This window comes from Hippocampus bargibanti, linkage group LG03, assembly GCF_051943395.1.
Source record: "Hippocampus bargibanti isolate YZ-2025 linkage group LG03, ASM5194339v1, whole genome shotgun sequence".
Lineage (NCBI taxonomy): Eukaryota > Metazoa > Chordata > Actinopteri > Syngnathiformes > Syngnathidae > Hippocampus > Hippocampus bargibanti.
This window is the reverse complement of record NC_142736.1, coordinates 9,779,298-9,796,659: the sequence shown is the minus strand read 5'-3', so window position 1 is coordinate 9,796,659 and position 17,362 is coordinate 9,779,298. Positions and strand designations below refer to the sequence as shown.

At 42.6% G+C, this 17,362-nt stretch overlaps 1 protein-coding gene across 3 annotated transcripts in view; it reads right to left on the bottom strand.

The window, feature by feature from the left end:
• Positions 1-17,362, bottom strand: part of herc1 (HECT and RLD domain containing E3 ubiquitin protein ligase family member 1) — a 94,469-nt gene that overhangs the window by 8,379 nt on the left and 68,728 nt on the right. For all 3 annotated transcript variants that reach the window (XM_088991844.1, XM_088991845.1, XM_088991846.1), the window contains exons 62-76: positions 15,070-15,369; positions 14,896-14,961; positions 14,676-14,801; positions 11,900-12,038; positions 11,078-11,259; positions 8,866-9,021; positions 8,670-8,792; positions 8,476-8,578; positions 8,138-8,307; positions 7,871-8,009; positions 4,185-4,354; positions 3,748-3,917; positions 2,468-2,633; positions 2,315-2,391; positions 554-806 (exon numbers count right to left, since the gene is read on the bottom strand). In XM_088991844.1, coding sequence (XP_088847970.1) covers positions 554-806; positions 2,315-2,391; positions 2,468-2,633; positions 3,748-3,917; positions 4,185-4,354; positions 7,871-8,009; positions 8,138-8,307; positions 8,476-8,578; positions 8,670-8,792; positions 8,866-9,021; positions 11,078-11,259; positions 11,900-12,038; positions 14,676-14,801; positions 14,896-14,961; positions 15,070-15,369 — 2,340 coding nt within the window. The remainder of the gene's footprint in view (positions 1-553; positions 807-2,314; positions 2,392-2,467; positions 2,634-3,747; positions 3,918-4,184; positions 4,355-7,870; positions 8,010-8,137; positions 8,308-8,475; positions 8,579-8,669; positions 8,793-8,865; positions 9,022-11,077; positions 11,260-11,899; positions 12,039-14,675; positions 14,802-14,895; positions 14,962-15,069; positions 15,370-17,362) is intronic.

Genomic DNA, 17,362 nt, shown 5'->3' with positions numbered 1-17,362 from the left:
CCTCCCCCTGCTCACTGCTGCATGTGTCCTGCTGCCAATTACGTGCGGCTTTAACCGAAGACTGGGGGCGGGGAATACAAGTCGGCTGCCATTTACAGCTCCTCGTTCATTTCAGAGATCCAGCTCCAAGAACCGGCTTGTTAGCGAACGACACATAACTTATCGTGGCGCACCGTGTGTTTCCCGAAGAATAGTTCGTATGCCAAGATTATATTCTCGAAAATGCAAAGTTTGTAAGGTGAAAAGTTCGTTAGCTAAAGCGTTCGTAAACCAAGGTATCACTGTACTGATATGGTATTATAGTGCAAAAGTGTAATGAAAAAAAAAACGTTTGGAGGTTGAATGGTTTTGACCTGAGCACCGAATCTATTGACCTGCTTACCGCTCAACGGTTCAACATGTCCTGTCGCGAGAACACTTTATTATATATTTTAGATATTTAATGACAATTATTGTGATGGGATGAAAATTATGCCTCAGAAGCAAAAAACTCTCTCCCTATCTCCCTCTCTCTATCACTCCCTCCCTCCGGACTTTCCCCACATTGACTCACCTCGTGGAAATTGTCCTCAGTGATGCCGCTGTCTTCGATGTGAAGAATGCTTTTCAGCGTCTGCACGTAAAGGAGGTCCACCTCCTCCAAGTCTTCAAGGAGCAGTGGGATGCAGCATAGTTGTTTCCACACCAGAGGCGCCAGGTGAAGGTCCAGGGGCTTCTTGGTGCGAATGGCCACGCCCATGAGGATGCCAAGAAATTTAAACTGGAGCATGTGCTCATCCAAGCAGGACGACGGGTTGAGGAGGAACCTTGGAAAAGACCCAACTTGGACTCGTCAATAGTTCTGCTCTCACTTAGTCACTCGGGATTCACACGCCATTGGAACCATTGGATTGAATTGTTATTTTCTCAGGCAGCCGTGTTCAAGAATGTTTTGTGAAAAAGACATTTAAAACTGTTCATTTACACATCCTCAATATTGCGCAACAGTCTGTGTGAATTCGTGGACTTGGCTCATATTTTGCATATTATACGAATTTGCGTTCATGCACGGTTCGTATCATGAGGAGTGATCACCCGCTACTTCTCGGTTCATTTTTTGCGGGTTCAGTGACCCGCTGATTTTTTTTTCAGTTAATAAAAAAAAAAACACGAAACGAAACAAACGTTCAGGAAAAAAATGCTAAATGACTCAAGAGTTTTTGTACATGGCTATACCTTGATTGGTTCCCAGCACTGATGACAGCACGATATCCCATGATTTACAGCCATGTGGATTGGCTGTGCTTTTTCTCAGCCCCTCCCAGCGCCCCTCTGTGTCTAATCACGTGTTACTGTTTGATCATATTATTCAATTGCTTGCCTTAATCAGTGCTTTCCATTTAGTGTGTGTGTAGCTTGGGGAAGTGTGCGTTCAAGAGAGAGAGAGACAGAGAGAGAGAGAGACACACACACAGAGAAACAGAGACACACACACACACACACACACACACGCGCACGCAGAGAGAGAGAGAGAGAGAGAGAGAGAGAGAGAGAGAGAGAGAGAGAGAGAGAGAGAGAGAGAGAGAGAGAGAGAGAGAGAGAGACAAAGAGACAGAGAGAGAGACAAAGAGAGAGAGAGAGAGACACACACACACAAACATATGCACGCACGCGCACGTAAGCGTACACACACACACACACACACAGAGAGAGAGAGAGAGAGAGAGAGAGAGAGAGAGAGAGAGAGAGAGAGAGAGACAAAGAGACAGAGAGAGAGACAAAGAGAGAGAGAGAGAGACACACACACACAAACATATGCACGCACGCGCACGTAAGCGTACACACACACACACACAGAAAGAGACAGAGAGAGAGACACACGCACACGCACACGCACACGTGCACGCACGCACGCACACACACACACACACACACACACACACACACACACACACACACACACACACACACACACACACACACACACACACACACACACACAGATTGAGATAGAGAAAGAGAGACAGAGAGAATCACAATCAGAAAGCCTTTATTCTGCCCACAATGGGGAAATTTGCAGAGAGAGACCGAGAGATAGAGAGACAGAGAGCGAGGTAGAGACAGAGAGAGAGAAACTGAGAGCGAGATAAAGAGAGACAGAGAGAGACTGAGAGAGACAGAGACAAAGAGAACGAGAGAAAGAGACAGAGACACAGAGAGAGAGGGAGAGAGAAAGACATCGGTAACGCATCACAACCCAAATCCAATATCGGTGGTGCTCTCGTGTCTCAAGTAATAAAACTAATACGAGATTTGATTGATGGTTTTGCCTCACCTGTCTCTGTTGTAGCCAACTTCTGCCGTAGCATTGGGTGAGGGGATGAAAAGATCCACCACGCCCGTCTCCAATTCCTACGAAAGCCGATTGGAGACCGACGAGAGGTGAGGGAATAATAAATCAAACGTGCATCAAACGATGGCACCATACCTGACACATTTCTGTGATAGTATCATCAAAGACACCCCCCGCGTCATCAGCTCCCTCGCCCACCAGCTTAACCTTCCAGGCTCTTGAGGGAAGGCGGAGGTCTGAAGCATTCAGTTTCACAACCTGACGCGCAATCTGCACGAAGATGGGTTTACACTTGCGGCCCCTAGAACAAACAGTCCAAAAAATTCAATCTGGAGGATTAAAGGACAACCGACGCCTCCGGACAAGTTGCGTCCATAATTTGTAAAATGACTTCAAATGACTTCTACTGAGCATATTTTACAACGATTCCACCGCATATAGCTATATTTTACGCTTTAAGACTCGCGCTGAATATTCAGGAAGTCTTGTTTTCGAGTTGGTGACGATTCCTGACGTGATGTCACGTCAGGAAGGCCCCTGATCGAGAAAGCGACACACAATGCATTTTGGGTACTTTGTTTGGTCTGAAAACTTCGTGTTGATAGCGAAATTAGAAGGAAAACACAAATAACGCGATGGTTAATCGTTGTGTGTTGCACCAAGACTATTTGATACTAGTTGACACAAATTCCCAGCAGACAAATCAGCCCATTTCCAACGGAGCTTCGGTGCTATCTTGTGCATTTTCTGGGACGCTACATTGGAGTCCTGACAGCTCGATTTGATCCGGAAGGACTTCCGTAATCGATTGCAAACATTTATGCTTTCCCCCTCAGAACTATTTGAATGATATTCATAACTGGATGAGTAACAAGAAAGCATCCTCTCCAAATCTGAAGCCATTGTTTTGATTCTAGAGCAAGGCAAGACGTCCTGGCGTGATGTCACGAATAAGGGGGCGGGACCTTCTGAAACTGGCCATCTCCGAGGTCATTTTGAAGTAGTTTTGGGACACTTTAACTCATTTTTATTGGTGTTTTGCATTTGAATAAAAATATCAGCCTACGTGTTTTGGGTATTTTAGATGCTATAATAGGTATGTTTTTCTGATGTCAGTTAGGAAACAAAAAAAATTGTGTCGGTTGTCCCTTTAAAGCAGGGGTGTCCAAAGTCGGTCCTCAAGGACCGCTGTCCTGCCTGTATTCCAGCTCTGCCAGGAGCAACACACCTGATTCAACTGATCAGCTCATCAGCCAACTCTGAAGCAGCATCAAAATGGTCCTGATGATTTGAATCAGGTGCGTTGCTCCTGGGAGAGCTGGAAAACAGGCAGGACGGCGGCCCTCGAGGACCGACTTTGGACACCCCTGCTTTAAAGCAAGGAGGATTCCCCACGAGTAAAATTAGCGACTGACCTGGTGGAGATTCGCTTGACAGTGATCTGGGGACCATAGTTCTTGCCTTGCACCATGGTTTTGCCAATGGAGCGCACCATGGGTAGAGTGTAAACCCGGGGGGCCAGCAAGGGTCTTAGTTGGCCCTGAACAATCCCCCAGGTTCCTGCGTTGTAGTGGGAGGTGCAACTCTGCAAAGGAGACATCTTAATTATCTAAACATTCTTATGTTCTTGTCTTACTAAAGATGGCGGGAGAGGGTTGGGACATTTTTAATGAACATTTCGGAGAATGACGGCTGGACAAAAATAAAAAGGAAAATGGGATTCTGTGAATAATAAATGGTAATCGAAAACGGTAAAACATAAAAAAAATCTATTTAACATCTGTATGACGATGTCAGCAATATTTCTGACATCTCTATGTGTGTGGGACCAAACCCACTCCACCCCAAATACCTGGTTGTTCGGACTGAGGTTGAGAAGTCTCCATGATGAGTACATAAGGTCAGAGAAGTGATAGAGGAGGCGTAGGCGAGCCCTCACTGCCTCCATGCTGACATCCTTGAGTGCGCCGTACTGTGGGGGGACAGCCACGGGCAGACCGAGCTGCAGTGGGACTGAAGAGCCTGGCAGTTGAAAGACAAATACATGTTGCAAACAGGTCAGACTGAGTGGATGAGAAAAATTGATCAGCGACTCATTTGAATTTTTTTTCAGTCCAAAGGTTCTCAAAAATGTAAACCAATAACCGCCAAAAACAACTTGTGGCTCCAACTACCATCCAAATGACGATAATATAGCAGCACAGTAGGCCTAATGGTTAGGCCTACCTTGTTAAGGCCTAAGCGTTCCTTATAAACAAGGTACAGTGATCCCTCGGTTTACGAACCCCTCGGCTTACGAACTTTTCGGTTTACGAACGTTACATTTATGAAAATTTTACCTTGGCATACGAACTTTACCTTGGCATTCGAACTTTTTTCGTACACGGAGCTGCCTCAATGACTGATGTGTCGTTCGTGAACGAGCCCGTTGTTATAACAACATAATGGCAGCCGACTGTTTTTGTCCTCTATTCCCCGTCTCCAGTCTTGGGTTAAAGCCACGTGATTGGTCAAGAACGCAGCAGTGAGGAGGGCGGGGTGGTTTAAACATTAAAGACACAGGCAGACGACGGTGAGTTTCAACTTTGATAGTTCAAAGGCAGAGTGTAGACTGCAAGGTTAAAACATCCCATCAATCAGGCTCCACAAACAACCCGCACAAGCCATCTGTACACTTGGTGCAAAAAGCTATCAACCCAGCTAAACAGATAACAATTGATGAAGAACTAGATACAATTATCACAGAGAAAGCACCTACAAGGAATCATTCCTCAAGATGGTAAAAGAAGAAGGTTACGTTCCTCATCAAGTGTTTAATGCTGATGAAACCGGCCACTCCATTCCATCAAGCCATCAACGACCATCACAAAGGTAAATAAAACAACTTTTTTATACAGTACAGATTATTTATTTAATTATAATACCATAGCACATTTATTATACATACAATAAGGTATATTTTGTGTAGTGTTAAGGCTTAGAAAATTAGAAAGTAGAAAATTATGTTTTATGGGGACCTGGGAACGGATTATTCTCATTTTAATGGTTTTCTATGGGAAATTAATTTTTGGGATACACCCTTTTCACCTTACACACTCTGTCTGGGAACCAATTAAGTTCGTAAGCCAAGGTATCATTGTATACTTTTTTTTGTTTGCAAAAAAGCATATTCAGTATTTTTTCAAAGAATGGATGAATGAATCTGTTTTTATTTACTTGGTCTTTTTTTGTATGAGCGTAAATGCACTTAGTAAATTTGCTCTACCTTTTAAAAGAGCAATAGAGGTTGTCTCTGTCTCACCGATCTCATTGGATGAACTTAATAACATAGTATTGCTTTGGCATGCTCAGCTGATTTGGCACAGTGCCCTTAAGCAACATGATCCCCAATTATTTTTGCAACATGAGCCTCCATAGCCATGGCCTAGCAAGACTGAGATGCGGAAGCTCACTGCTTCATCAGCAACTCATCCGCACTCAAGCGATACAGTTTATGTGGCACATGCTCGAGGCGGAGTTAAATTGAACGAAAAAAGCGACAGATTTGCTCTGTTTTCACTGCCATTGCCCACGAGCCAAATTAAAACATTGTTTTCAATGTGCCAAATGCGGTAAAACTGCACGTTTAGTCCCCCATGTGCACTAACATATTGGTGTACACAATGAAGCTGATAGATAATTTCAATGAACTAATTCACGGCCATTCCCGGATTTATTCTGGAGCGCTATTATTGAATTTGTTTTGGTTTTGGCTGTTTTTACCTGCCACTAGGGGGCATCATTTGGCTTTTGTACAGCCACCCCCATTTAAAGCTCAGACAACTCCAGACCCATATAACTTGGGAATTAACAATTTTTTTCTGATGAAAGAAGTGATGTGTCGTTCGCGAGCCGGTTCTTAAAGCCGGATCTCCGAAGTGAACAAATGAGCCGGAACTGGGAGCTGACTCTTTTTCCTATTGCCCCCAGTCTTTGGTTAAAGCCGCATGTGATTGGTCAAGATCCGTGGTAGAGGAGGGAGGGGAGAATTACAGATGCACGCACCACTGAGGAGAAGGGGGAGGTTAGAGAAACAGAAGCACACTGTGAGTAGCACACAAAACAGGAAAGGGAGACGACAGAGCTTGATATCACTACAAAGAAAAAGCAAAGGTGAAAAGGTTAGAAAATGGATAGAAAACAGTGAAATTTGGACTTGTTTCAACTTTATTTATAGTTTAAAGGCAGAGTGTAGACTGCAAGGTTAAAATATCCCACCAATCAGGTTCCACAAATAACCTGCAGCGGCATATAATAACAGTCCACCCATCTGTACAATTTGAAGAGAAAAGACAAGCAAGGGAACCAGCTATTAATGCGGTTTCTAGTGTATCTGCCTGCACCTGTTGCTGATGCAATATCACAACTTCCAAGATGTACAACCCAGAGCTCCTTGAGACACATTATGCAAAAAGCTATCCACCCAGCTAAACTGAACACAAATGATGAGGAACTGAGTAAAATGATTGCAAGTGATTTTCAGCCATTTTCAATTGTGGATCACAAAGGATTCAGAAAGTATACTCATGCTCTCAACACAATACATGCAATTCCAAGCAGGAAATGTCCCCATTGTTGGGCTATTAAAAGCTTTCTGATTCTGAAAACACTTTCGCAAACAATCATACCAGAATCATATGTGACAAAGAACGCGCAACAGACTGCTGGAAATCCCGAATCACGACATCCTACATGTCAGTGATATGCCACTTTATTGAAAATTTCAAAGTGGGGACCTGTCTGATGGATTGTTTTGAGTTCAATGAGACATATTTCTGAGAACTTAGCAGATGATCTGGGGAGGTACTGCAGGACGCATACACTGTTTTGGAGCCATTTGAGCAGGTCACATGAGGTCAGTGTAGACAGGTACAGTGCACAAATGTTATCACATTATGCTGTTAATATTAGTCAAATATTATAATTTTTACTACAGTAAAGTCTCGTTATATCGATATCGGATATATCGATAGTCCCGGTTATATCGATACTATTTCTATGCACGCACGGAGAAAATTACATGCAAACAGGGTCGGATATATCGATAGTCCCGGTTATATCGATATTTTTTCGGACTCCCTTGAATATCGATATAACGAGACTTTAGTGTATGTGGTATTATAGCATTATTAATATGAAAAGCAAATTAGTGACAGCTGAGCATCAGACCAGGGTAACCACAGGGAAAGTGAAAGTTAGTGGATGCTCTCTGTGCACATATAAATAAAGCCATATACATAAAAATATTTGATATAGTGTATTTTTTACACGAGTAATTCGTTTTTCACATAATTTTACATGATTTTTGTTAGAAGTGCTCACAAACAGATTTAAATTTGCAAACAGAGGAAAAAAATTGAGCCCTTTGTCCACATTCTTTCTAACATATTTAATTTCAAAATGGAAAAAAAGGAGCGGTAACAATAAAGCGGCATTTTGATTTTTGGTCAGTGTAGTTCAACTTAATGTAGGGTGAGAGTTCAAGTGGTGTATGTTGACCTGGTGCTCGGGGTGGCACAGAGGGAGCGGTCCACGCTGCACTGTGGCAACGTCCAGCTGTGATCTGGTTGATGCCTTTACTCTGCAGCACCGTCACCAGGGTTGGTTCTCGTACGTGGTTGGTGTGGCCCAGACCCAGCTTAAGTGACAAAATGTAAAATAAACCCATTTTGTAGATCCAATTTTCAGGATTATACACAAAAAAAAACATGAAATAGTATTTAAAAAAATACAGTGGAAGTCATTGTGAGCGTTTCAGCGGCTTACCTGGCCCTCTAAATTGCTGCCCCACGTGTAAACGTCTCCCGTGGACGACAGAACCAAAGTGTGCTCAGCCCCTGCAGCCAGATCCTGAATGTGGATCCCTGACAGAGCCGGTACCTGTTGAGGACGGTTGTGGTTCCTTGCCCGGGCTTCTGGCAAACCAATAAGGCGGTCTAAAGCAGAAGATTAAAAAAAATAAGACAAAACATTTTGGAAACAAAAAACTAATGGGGGAGGGAAATTGATAAACCTCAAAAGTATTTATCACCGTAATGTATTATGTTATATTCTGCCACTATTCAAAATTGAGCCTAAAATGAAAAGAATCATTTTTAACATACCTTTACCAAATGTAAACACTTTTCCATCCTTTGATAAAGCCACAGAGAACTGTGTTCCACAAGCCACTTTTTTGATGCCAATTCCACAGAGCATTTCCACCTTCTGGTGATTGAAATTGCAAATGAAGAACAAGCGTTTCAGCGACTATAACACAAAACCAGGACACTCTTAGCTTTCATCAAATAAGCCTAACCTGAGGTGAAGACTTGGCTGTCGAATTCCCAAGTCCCAGTTTGCCATAGTCTCCGTCACCAAAAGCCCACACCATCATCCCATCAGCAGAAACCACCAACGTGTGGTTCAATCCACAAGCAACCTGAAAAGTGGAAGAAGCAATGTTGACACAGATGGGCGGAAACCAAATACATTTTCTCTTCAGTAAATCTGACCTGACCAACTTGATATCCTTCCAGAGCCGTGACCTTTTCTGGCAGCTTCTTGTTAGAAGTGTTTCCCAAACCAAGTCTGCCGTAATCACCGTTGCCAAAAGTGAAAAGCTTTCCATCAGCGGTTACCACTGCTGAATGTTTGAAGCCGCATGACATCTGCAGAGAAAAAAGGGGGCGTGAGGATGTAGTCAACATATGACTAAATTGAATTTGTCAGAAAAAAACCCAAATGAACCAGCGGTAGGCAACTCCGATCCCCGAGAGCCACATGCTGCCCGTTTCAAATTACTCCTTGCTCCAACACACCTGATTAAACATAATCAGGTGTCATAGGTCATAACACTCTCAGGCCTCAACAGAGCTTTCCGACGCACTGATCATTTCAATCAAGAGTGGTGTCATAGAGAAAGATCTAAAACAGGCAGCATATGACTCTTGAGGAACTGGCGTCCCCTACCCCTGCCCTCAAGGTTGCTTCCTCTTCCCCATTGGAAGGTACAGCCAGTGAAACAGAGGAGGACTCTGTGCCACCAAGAATGTTCTGAGGCAAAGGTAAGCAGATAAATCCAAAACAAAATCACCACTGTGATTTAAGTTAGGGAGGGGGAGTTCCATCCATCCATGACCTTCCTGGTCTTTCTGTTATTAGCCATTTGGGCAGTAAAGTCCTTACCCTGAAGGAGGAGTCCTCGGCTCCCCAGCTACCCCTTACAAAGACTCCAAAATGAGTTGGTTATGCTGTTTCCAGAAGTAAATATGGTCCCGTGTGTAGGGGTTTGTTTAATATTCTAACTCAGAGGTAGCAAGGTGGGAGGAGGTTGAAATATTTTAGGGATATTTTTATGGAGACGGCTAATTAAGATGACGTCACACATTGCCATGAGTAATAAATGTAATGTCTGCAGAGCTGAATGACTATGACCACAAACATTGACTTTATACTTTAAGTGGGAACAAAGTCAACTATTAGTGGAAAAACAACTTTGCAATTACACGGACGATGTCTGTACTCTCTCACCACCCACGGCGAGCATGTATTGGGTTTTTGACGGTGTATAGGTCAGATAAGTATTAATTGTGCAGACGCATCACATACATGTCAAATTTATATCTACATTGGAAAGAGGCGCAGGTTGGATTTGATGAAAAAGAAAATGGTATGAGTCCTATTTTATGTATTTATTGTTCCCATTTTTTAAAAACAGCTCACTATTATTTTATATAGTTCGGAATTTGTTGTACTGTTGATTGAAACTGTTTAAAATGAATGATAAAAAATGTATGACCTCCGATGTTGTATAATATAGTACAGGTAACATCCGACTTACGACCGGGTTCCGTTCTGACCAGATGGTCGTAAGTCAAAATTGTCGTAAGTCGAAATCCATTCAAAACGTTGAATAGAGACTCGGTGCTAAATGATTTCCAAACGACCTGACTCGGACGCCACGGGGACGGCGGGCGAGGGTCCGGGTCGCCGGTGTTCTACCGGTTGCAGTCTCAAAGCAGAACAAACTTTCTCAAAGAGGCGGCAGCGTGGCGTTCTCGTCGTGGCGTTCCCGCCGCGGCGTGAGATGCTGGCTGGCTGGCCAAAATTGCCATATGCATTGCCGGGCTGCTCACGCATTGCGGTGTCAGGCGTATAATTAAAATAAAAAAAATAGCGTCTATCGGTCGTGGTCACAAGTACGGGTGGTCGTAAGTCGCGCCGGTCGTAAGTCGGATTTACCTGTATTTACATACAGTCTTGTTTATAGAACGGTTTTTGCACATCTACATTTGCACAGTATACAGTTGACATTTTTATTTTGTTATGCTTAGAATATCTTGTTTTCTATCCTTTCACTCCCACCCCAACCCCATCCCTCTTCAATTGCTGCTGTGGACTGCAAATTTCCCCATTGCGGGACGAATAAAGGTATTCTGATTCTGATTCTGATTTAGAATGTGTTACTTTGATGTCAGTGTCAATGCTTAAGATATGGCAATTTCAAAGCAATGTCAAGTGGATGGGTTAGGAACAGAAATGGAAAGGTGGGTTGTGCCTCCATGCTCGCCAGGCGATACCTTGAAATCGCTCAGGAAGTGTGGTGAGAAATGGCTGGGGAAAAGAGACAAGTCAAGAATTCTGCCCCTGCGACCTGACCATGGATAAGGTGATGGATGATGACTAAATCCAATGTACTTCTTGTGACTTTGAGAGAGGACCGACCTGAACCACCTCTTCTCCTTGAAGAGCTTCAATCTGTCTTGGTCGGCGTTGGCGGTCACTGTTTCCGTGGCCCAACTTGCCATAGTCACCATCGCCCCAGCTAAAAACCTCACCGCTCTCTGTCAGCGCCATGGAGTGACCGTCACTCCCACACGATGTTACCAACTGGGTCACCACAAAACCTGATGAACACAGAGAAATTGACACAGTCAGGGGTAACCCAAACTCATAATTAATTATTGGAAAATAAAAGCTTCCGGAAGTCCCAACTTCCCCCTTTTTAACTCATTCGCTGCCACTCCCGAATTTATTCGGGAATTGAAAAGCGCGATGTGGAGCGCCATTTCTGAATTTCTTCAGGTTTTGCTTTTTCTTGGGGGCAGGGGGTGCCGATAAAGCGGTCAGACCTATGGCAATGTTTTTCCCTTCGACGAGGGAGGGAGCAGCATTTGCCTTTTGCCCATGTTAGCGCTTTGTTACAGCTTCAGCTGTTGTTACAGCACGGTACAAATCAATTCGTACATATTAATTTGCATTGTGTACAGCCGCCCCAATTTCAAGCTCAGATAACTCCAGACTCATATAACTTAGGAATTAACTGTTTCTTTCTGATGATAGAAGAGAGTTTTAGGTTTCTTATGCCCAATTGAATTTTTATGTAGTCCTAAAACTCAATATTCTGTGGGTGCTGCAATTTGAGTGAAAATGACAGAAGCCCTGGCACTGGAGTGGACACAACAGATCAAACACCTGCATTTGAGTGTCACTTAACAATTAATCTTACGAGAAAACTATTAGACAAAACAGATGATTTAACACCACCTTGAAGAGCTGAGATGACGGTGAGGACATGCAGGTCATCCGAGTTGCCTTGTCCCAGCCGGCCATAGCTGCCCTCTCCACAAGCCAACACAGTCCCGTTAGGCTGCATAACAAATGTGCAATTCTGACCACACACAACCTGGTGGGAATGAGAACAGAAAGTAGATTTCAAATAGCAGCTTGCACTTGTTCATGTATATCGTTTTATCAAACAATAGAGGGGAAAAACTTATTTTTATCTGTGTACAGTGATACCTTGGCTTACGAACGCTTTAGCTAGTGAACCTTTCGCTTTACGAACATTATATTCGCGAGAATATAATCTTGGCAAACGAACTACTTTTCGGGAAACACACGGAGTGCCACAATGGCTGGCGGACTAGTTTTCAGCGGAAGAACACCAAACCATACGGCTGAACAGCACCACCGTGGCTGCCGGACTACTTTTCCACACCCACTTTCTTTGAATGCACTCAGTGCAGATGTGGTTTGTTATGGAGTGGATACTTTTAATTTTTTTGGGACCGAAAAAGACCCCACCACATGGTAGTGTTAAGCCGAAGAGACACAAAAGAAAATTACGGTCGAGCAGAAGAAGGAGATCATTGAAAAACATGAACGAGGTGTGCGTTTGTGTGACTTAGCATCCCCAGTACCAGTATGCTAAGTCGACCATTGCTACGTGTGGCTAAAGGTGTTTCTGTGTTGTGTAAGCAACGGTCTCAGGCAATAGAAGAGGTTGAAAAACTTCTGTTGATTTAGATTAACGAAAAGCAGCTGGCAGGGGACCGTGTGAGTGAGGGTATTATCGCCGAGAAAGCACGGCAACTTCACTCGGATATCATCAAGAGGCAACTACATCAACGACCATCAAAAAGATAAATAAAATCACTTTATTATATAGTACAGTTTATTTCTTTAATTACAATACAATGGCAAATGTATTATACATAAAACATGGTATATTTTGTGTAGTTTTAAGGCTTATTTAGTAGAAAATTGTGTTTTATGGGGACCTGGAAACTGATTATACTCATTTTTAATGGTTTCCTATGGGAAATTAATGTTTGGAAGACACACTTTTCGCCTTGCACACTTTCTGGGAACCAATTAAGGTTGTAAGCTGAGGTATCACTGTATTAGTTAATTTATTCACTGCCAGACGTGCAAAAATGTGTCCACTCCAGGACTACATAAACAATCAATACACGGTTAGAAATCATAGACTCTCTTCTTTCATCAGAAAAAAAATCCTAATTTATACGGGTCTGGATTTATATGAGCTTGAAGTGGGGGCGGCTGTCCAAAATACAATGCAATACACACATATTGGTTTATATAGCGCCTTAACAACAGCTGAAGCTGTAACAAAGCACTAACATGGAAAAAGGGAAATGCATTGCCAGAGGCCATGGCCAGCGCTTTATCGGCACCCAAGCATGACAAAATAAAACCCAAATAAATTTGGGAATGGTGCTTTAACTAATATTTTCAATTCGTGAATGGCAGTGAATGAGTTAAACATTCGGATAAGGTGGCCTCACAGTTCTGGAGCATTTTCTGTCTGTGTTCTTGTGGATTATCTCTGACAAAAATGAGTCTTAAAGGACAACCGACATCACTTTTTTGTTTCCTGACATCAGAAAAACGTTTTATAGCGTCTAAAATACCCAACACACGCAGTATGATATTTTTATTCAAAAATGCAAAACACCAATAAAAATCACTTAAAGTGTCCAAAATCTGCAAAAAAATGAGCTGCGAATTGGGCATTTCCAGAAAGTCCCGCCTCCAGTTCGTGACGTTACGCCAAGACGTCTTGCATTGCTGGAGAATCAAAACAATGGCTTCAGATTCGGATAATATGCTTTCTTGTTACACATCCAGTTATGAATATGATTCAAATAGTTCTGAAGAGGAAAGCATACATGTTTGCAATCGATTCAAGAATTTATTCCGTGCCATTTTGAGGCAACGTTGGGGGGAAATGTATCACCCAAAAAGAGGCAGAAAATGGCGTCCAAGATTCTGTGAGGAATTAATCAGCCCGTTTAAACAGGCTGATAAATTCCTTCCATGGAGCTTGGTCACACTCTTCTGGCGTCTTTTTGGTGCAACACGTGGTTTTCAGACCAAACAAGTACAGCAAAATACATTGACGTGATGGAAGGACTGCTACAATGTGTCTTTTTTCGGTTAGGGGCGTTCCTTCAGTGACGTCACGTACGGACTCGTCACCAACTCAAAAACAAGACTTCCTGATTATTCAGCGCGAGTCTTAAAACGTAAAATATAGCTATATGCGGTGGAATCTTTGTAAAATACGCTCAGTAGAAGTCATTTGAAGCCATTTTACAAATTATGGACACAACTTGTCCGGAGACGTTGGTTGTCCTTTAAACCAAACATACATCATTATGTCAGTTTAAAACTTATTAATTTTTAATAAGTGTGATGGCCATTTGAATGGATTGTCTATTAATATGTGCCCCGCAATTAGCTACTGATCCGTCGAGGGTGTAGCCTGCATGCTTTCAAAATTTGCTGGGATGCTCGGATGAATTTTACATACATGTTATAACTGCTAAATACACAAAGAGGTGTATTGTACCTGTCAAATCAAATACAGCAAGCACAAAATGTTTCTTCCTTTTAACATACTGTACCAAACTGTTCCTTGATCTCAACAAAGCTGATGCTCTGACAGTCGTGCATTAACATAGATTTGAAAATAAACCTTTGTAAGTGTCACAAAATTATATGTAGCTAAGCATACCTGCTGTGCCTGAGAGAAGGAAGGTGCAACGGTTGGGGTCAATATATTTCTGCCTGCCTCAGCCAACTGGCCGTGTCGTCCAGCACCCCATAAATACACATCGCATTTCCCACCAAGATGCCAATCCTGCAACAACAAGCAATTTTAGTGAAAATTGAGAAATAAAAAAAATACCATCATGAGTAAAATAATTACAGTTTTGTGTCATTTTCACAATTACCTCAGGGCGAGAGGTAGCCCAGGACATGATTTGTTCATCCATACTTGAGACCCATTTAGTGTTGTCCTGTAAAGATCCATTGGAGAAATAAGATTAAGTGAGCTGTTCTATTTATCTCAGCATAAATTACATTGCAAAATCTAGTGTAGAACAAACACAAACAGCCTCGCCTACCATGAGCAAAACCATCTCATCTTTGGGAACAGGTTCCAGGTCAGGAACAATAAAGGACTCGGGGAAACTAGCACCCCGAGCCAGGGCCTCTGCTGCCTTTGCTGTTGTTGAGAAGCAGTCCAACCAAGCCCATTCACTGGCACTCCAGATGACGGAGCCAGACTCGGGTGGGCAGTGTCGGAGAGAAGGTGGCACCGGAGGGCAGCATAGGAGCTGGTCCAGGTGGAGTCCAACTGCCAGAGAGGCGAGGCACTGCATGTAGGGGCTGTGGATAAGCTGCTCCCCACATACGACGTGAGGCTACAAATTCCGAAAAAAAGGAAATGAATGAAACTGGAAAACTATGTGTTCAAATACCACATTTTCACAACAATAATTTTGACGACGATACTAGTGCAGCGTGTTCTACCGGAAACAAATTCCTTGTGTGTTCTACATACTAAAGATGATTCTGATTCTGAATAAGTAATAATAATAATCAGAAGAAGAATACATTATATTTATAAACACTTTTCAAAATTCTCAAGGACACTTTACTGTCAGAAAGACAAGGTCAGTAAAAGCACACATAAAATTAGACAGGATAATAAAAGAAGACATTAATCTACACTCAGAAAACAATTTTAAATAGAACGATTTTGAGATGGGATTCGCAGGTAGGAAGAGAATCAGTATTTCAGATGTTGGGTAGAAGCGAGTTCCAGAGTTTAGGGCAGAGCGGCTGAAAGCTCTGCACTCCATTGTGCTGAGACCGGCAGAGGGTACACAGAGGTGGGAAGATGAGAACATGAGGCAACAGGAATTTAAAGGACAACCAACGTCGCTTTTTTGTTTCTTAACTGACATCAGAAAAACATTTTATAGCAACTAAAATACCCCAAACACGCAGTACGATATTTTTATTCAAATGCAAAACACCAATAAAAATGACAAAGTGTGCAAAATCTGCCAAAAAATTGAGCTGCGAATTTTTCAGAAAGTCCCGCCCCCAGTTCGTGACAACACGCCAAGACGTCTTGCATTGCTGGAGAATCAAAACAATGGCATCAGATTCGGAGAATATGCTTTCTTGGTACACATCCAGTTATGAATACGATTCAAATAGTTCTGAAGAGGAAAGCATACATGTTTGCAATTGATTAAAGAAGTCCTTCCGTGTCATTTTGAGGCATCTGGACTGCAATGTAGCGTCCCAGAAAAGAGGCAGAAAATGGCGACAAAGCTCTCTGTGAGGAATTAATCAGCCCTTTTCCACAGGCTGATAAATTCCTTATATGGATCTTGGTCGCGCTCTTCTGGCTCTTTTTGGTGCAGCATGACGTTTTCAGACCAAACAAGCACAGCAAAATGCATTGACGTGATGGAAGGACTGCTACAATGTGTCCTTTTTTTCCGGTCATGGGCGTTCCTTCAGTGACGTCACGTACGGACTCGTCACCAACACAAAAACAAGACTTCCGGAATATTCGGCGCAAGTCTTAAAACATAAAATATAGCTATATGCGATGGAATCTTTGTAAAATACGCTCAGTAGAAGTCATTTGAAGCCATTTTACAAATTATGGACACAACTTGTCCGGAGACGTCGGTTGTCCTTTAAAGATTGGATTGTTATGGATGCTTTAAATGTATCAAGAAGTACTTTGAATTTGATTCTCAATTGGACAGGGAGCCGGTGCAGCTATCAGAGGATGATTCGGGCTAAAGAATTCTGGACCAGTTTAAGTTTATGTAGGAATTTGTGATGGACACCAAAAAAAGTGAATTGCAGTCATTATTGTGAGAGGTGACAAAACTGTCGACAAGGGCTACAAGACAAGTAGACAAATGGTATGAGAGCTGAAAGAGAGAGACGGAGACGATTTATATTACTCAGGGGGAAATATGTGGAACGGGTTATGTTAGTGATGTGGAAGTGGAAATATAGTGAATTATTCAGGATGACACCCAGTCTTAATTTTTCTACAAAATGGATGCCCAATCATCCAGGTCACTTTAAGTGTGCACTGAGTTCTGACATGTGTAATTGAGGACAGAATGCGGATATTAAAGTGGGAAGAGGACACTAAAGGCACGTCCCCAGTCAGTGTATACAGGAAATAGTGCATGCAGTGCACAAAAAAAACCTTTAAAATGGTGTCTATGAAGAGAGACGCTTCTGAAGCAGATTAAACTCAAAACTATCAGTTATGCAGAAGACCTTTAGAATTGAGCTGCTGCCAGATAAATCAAGATCAACTAATCCACGGTGTATTGTGCTTCCGTTTTTATAAAACAGTTTCATTTATTCACC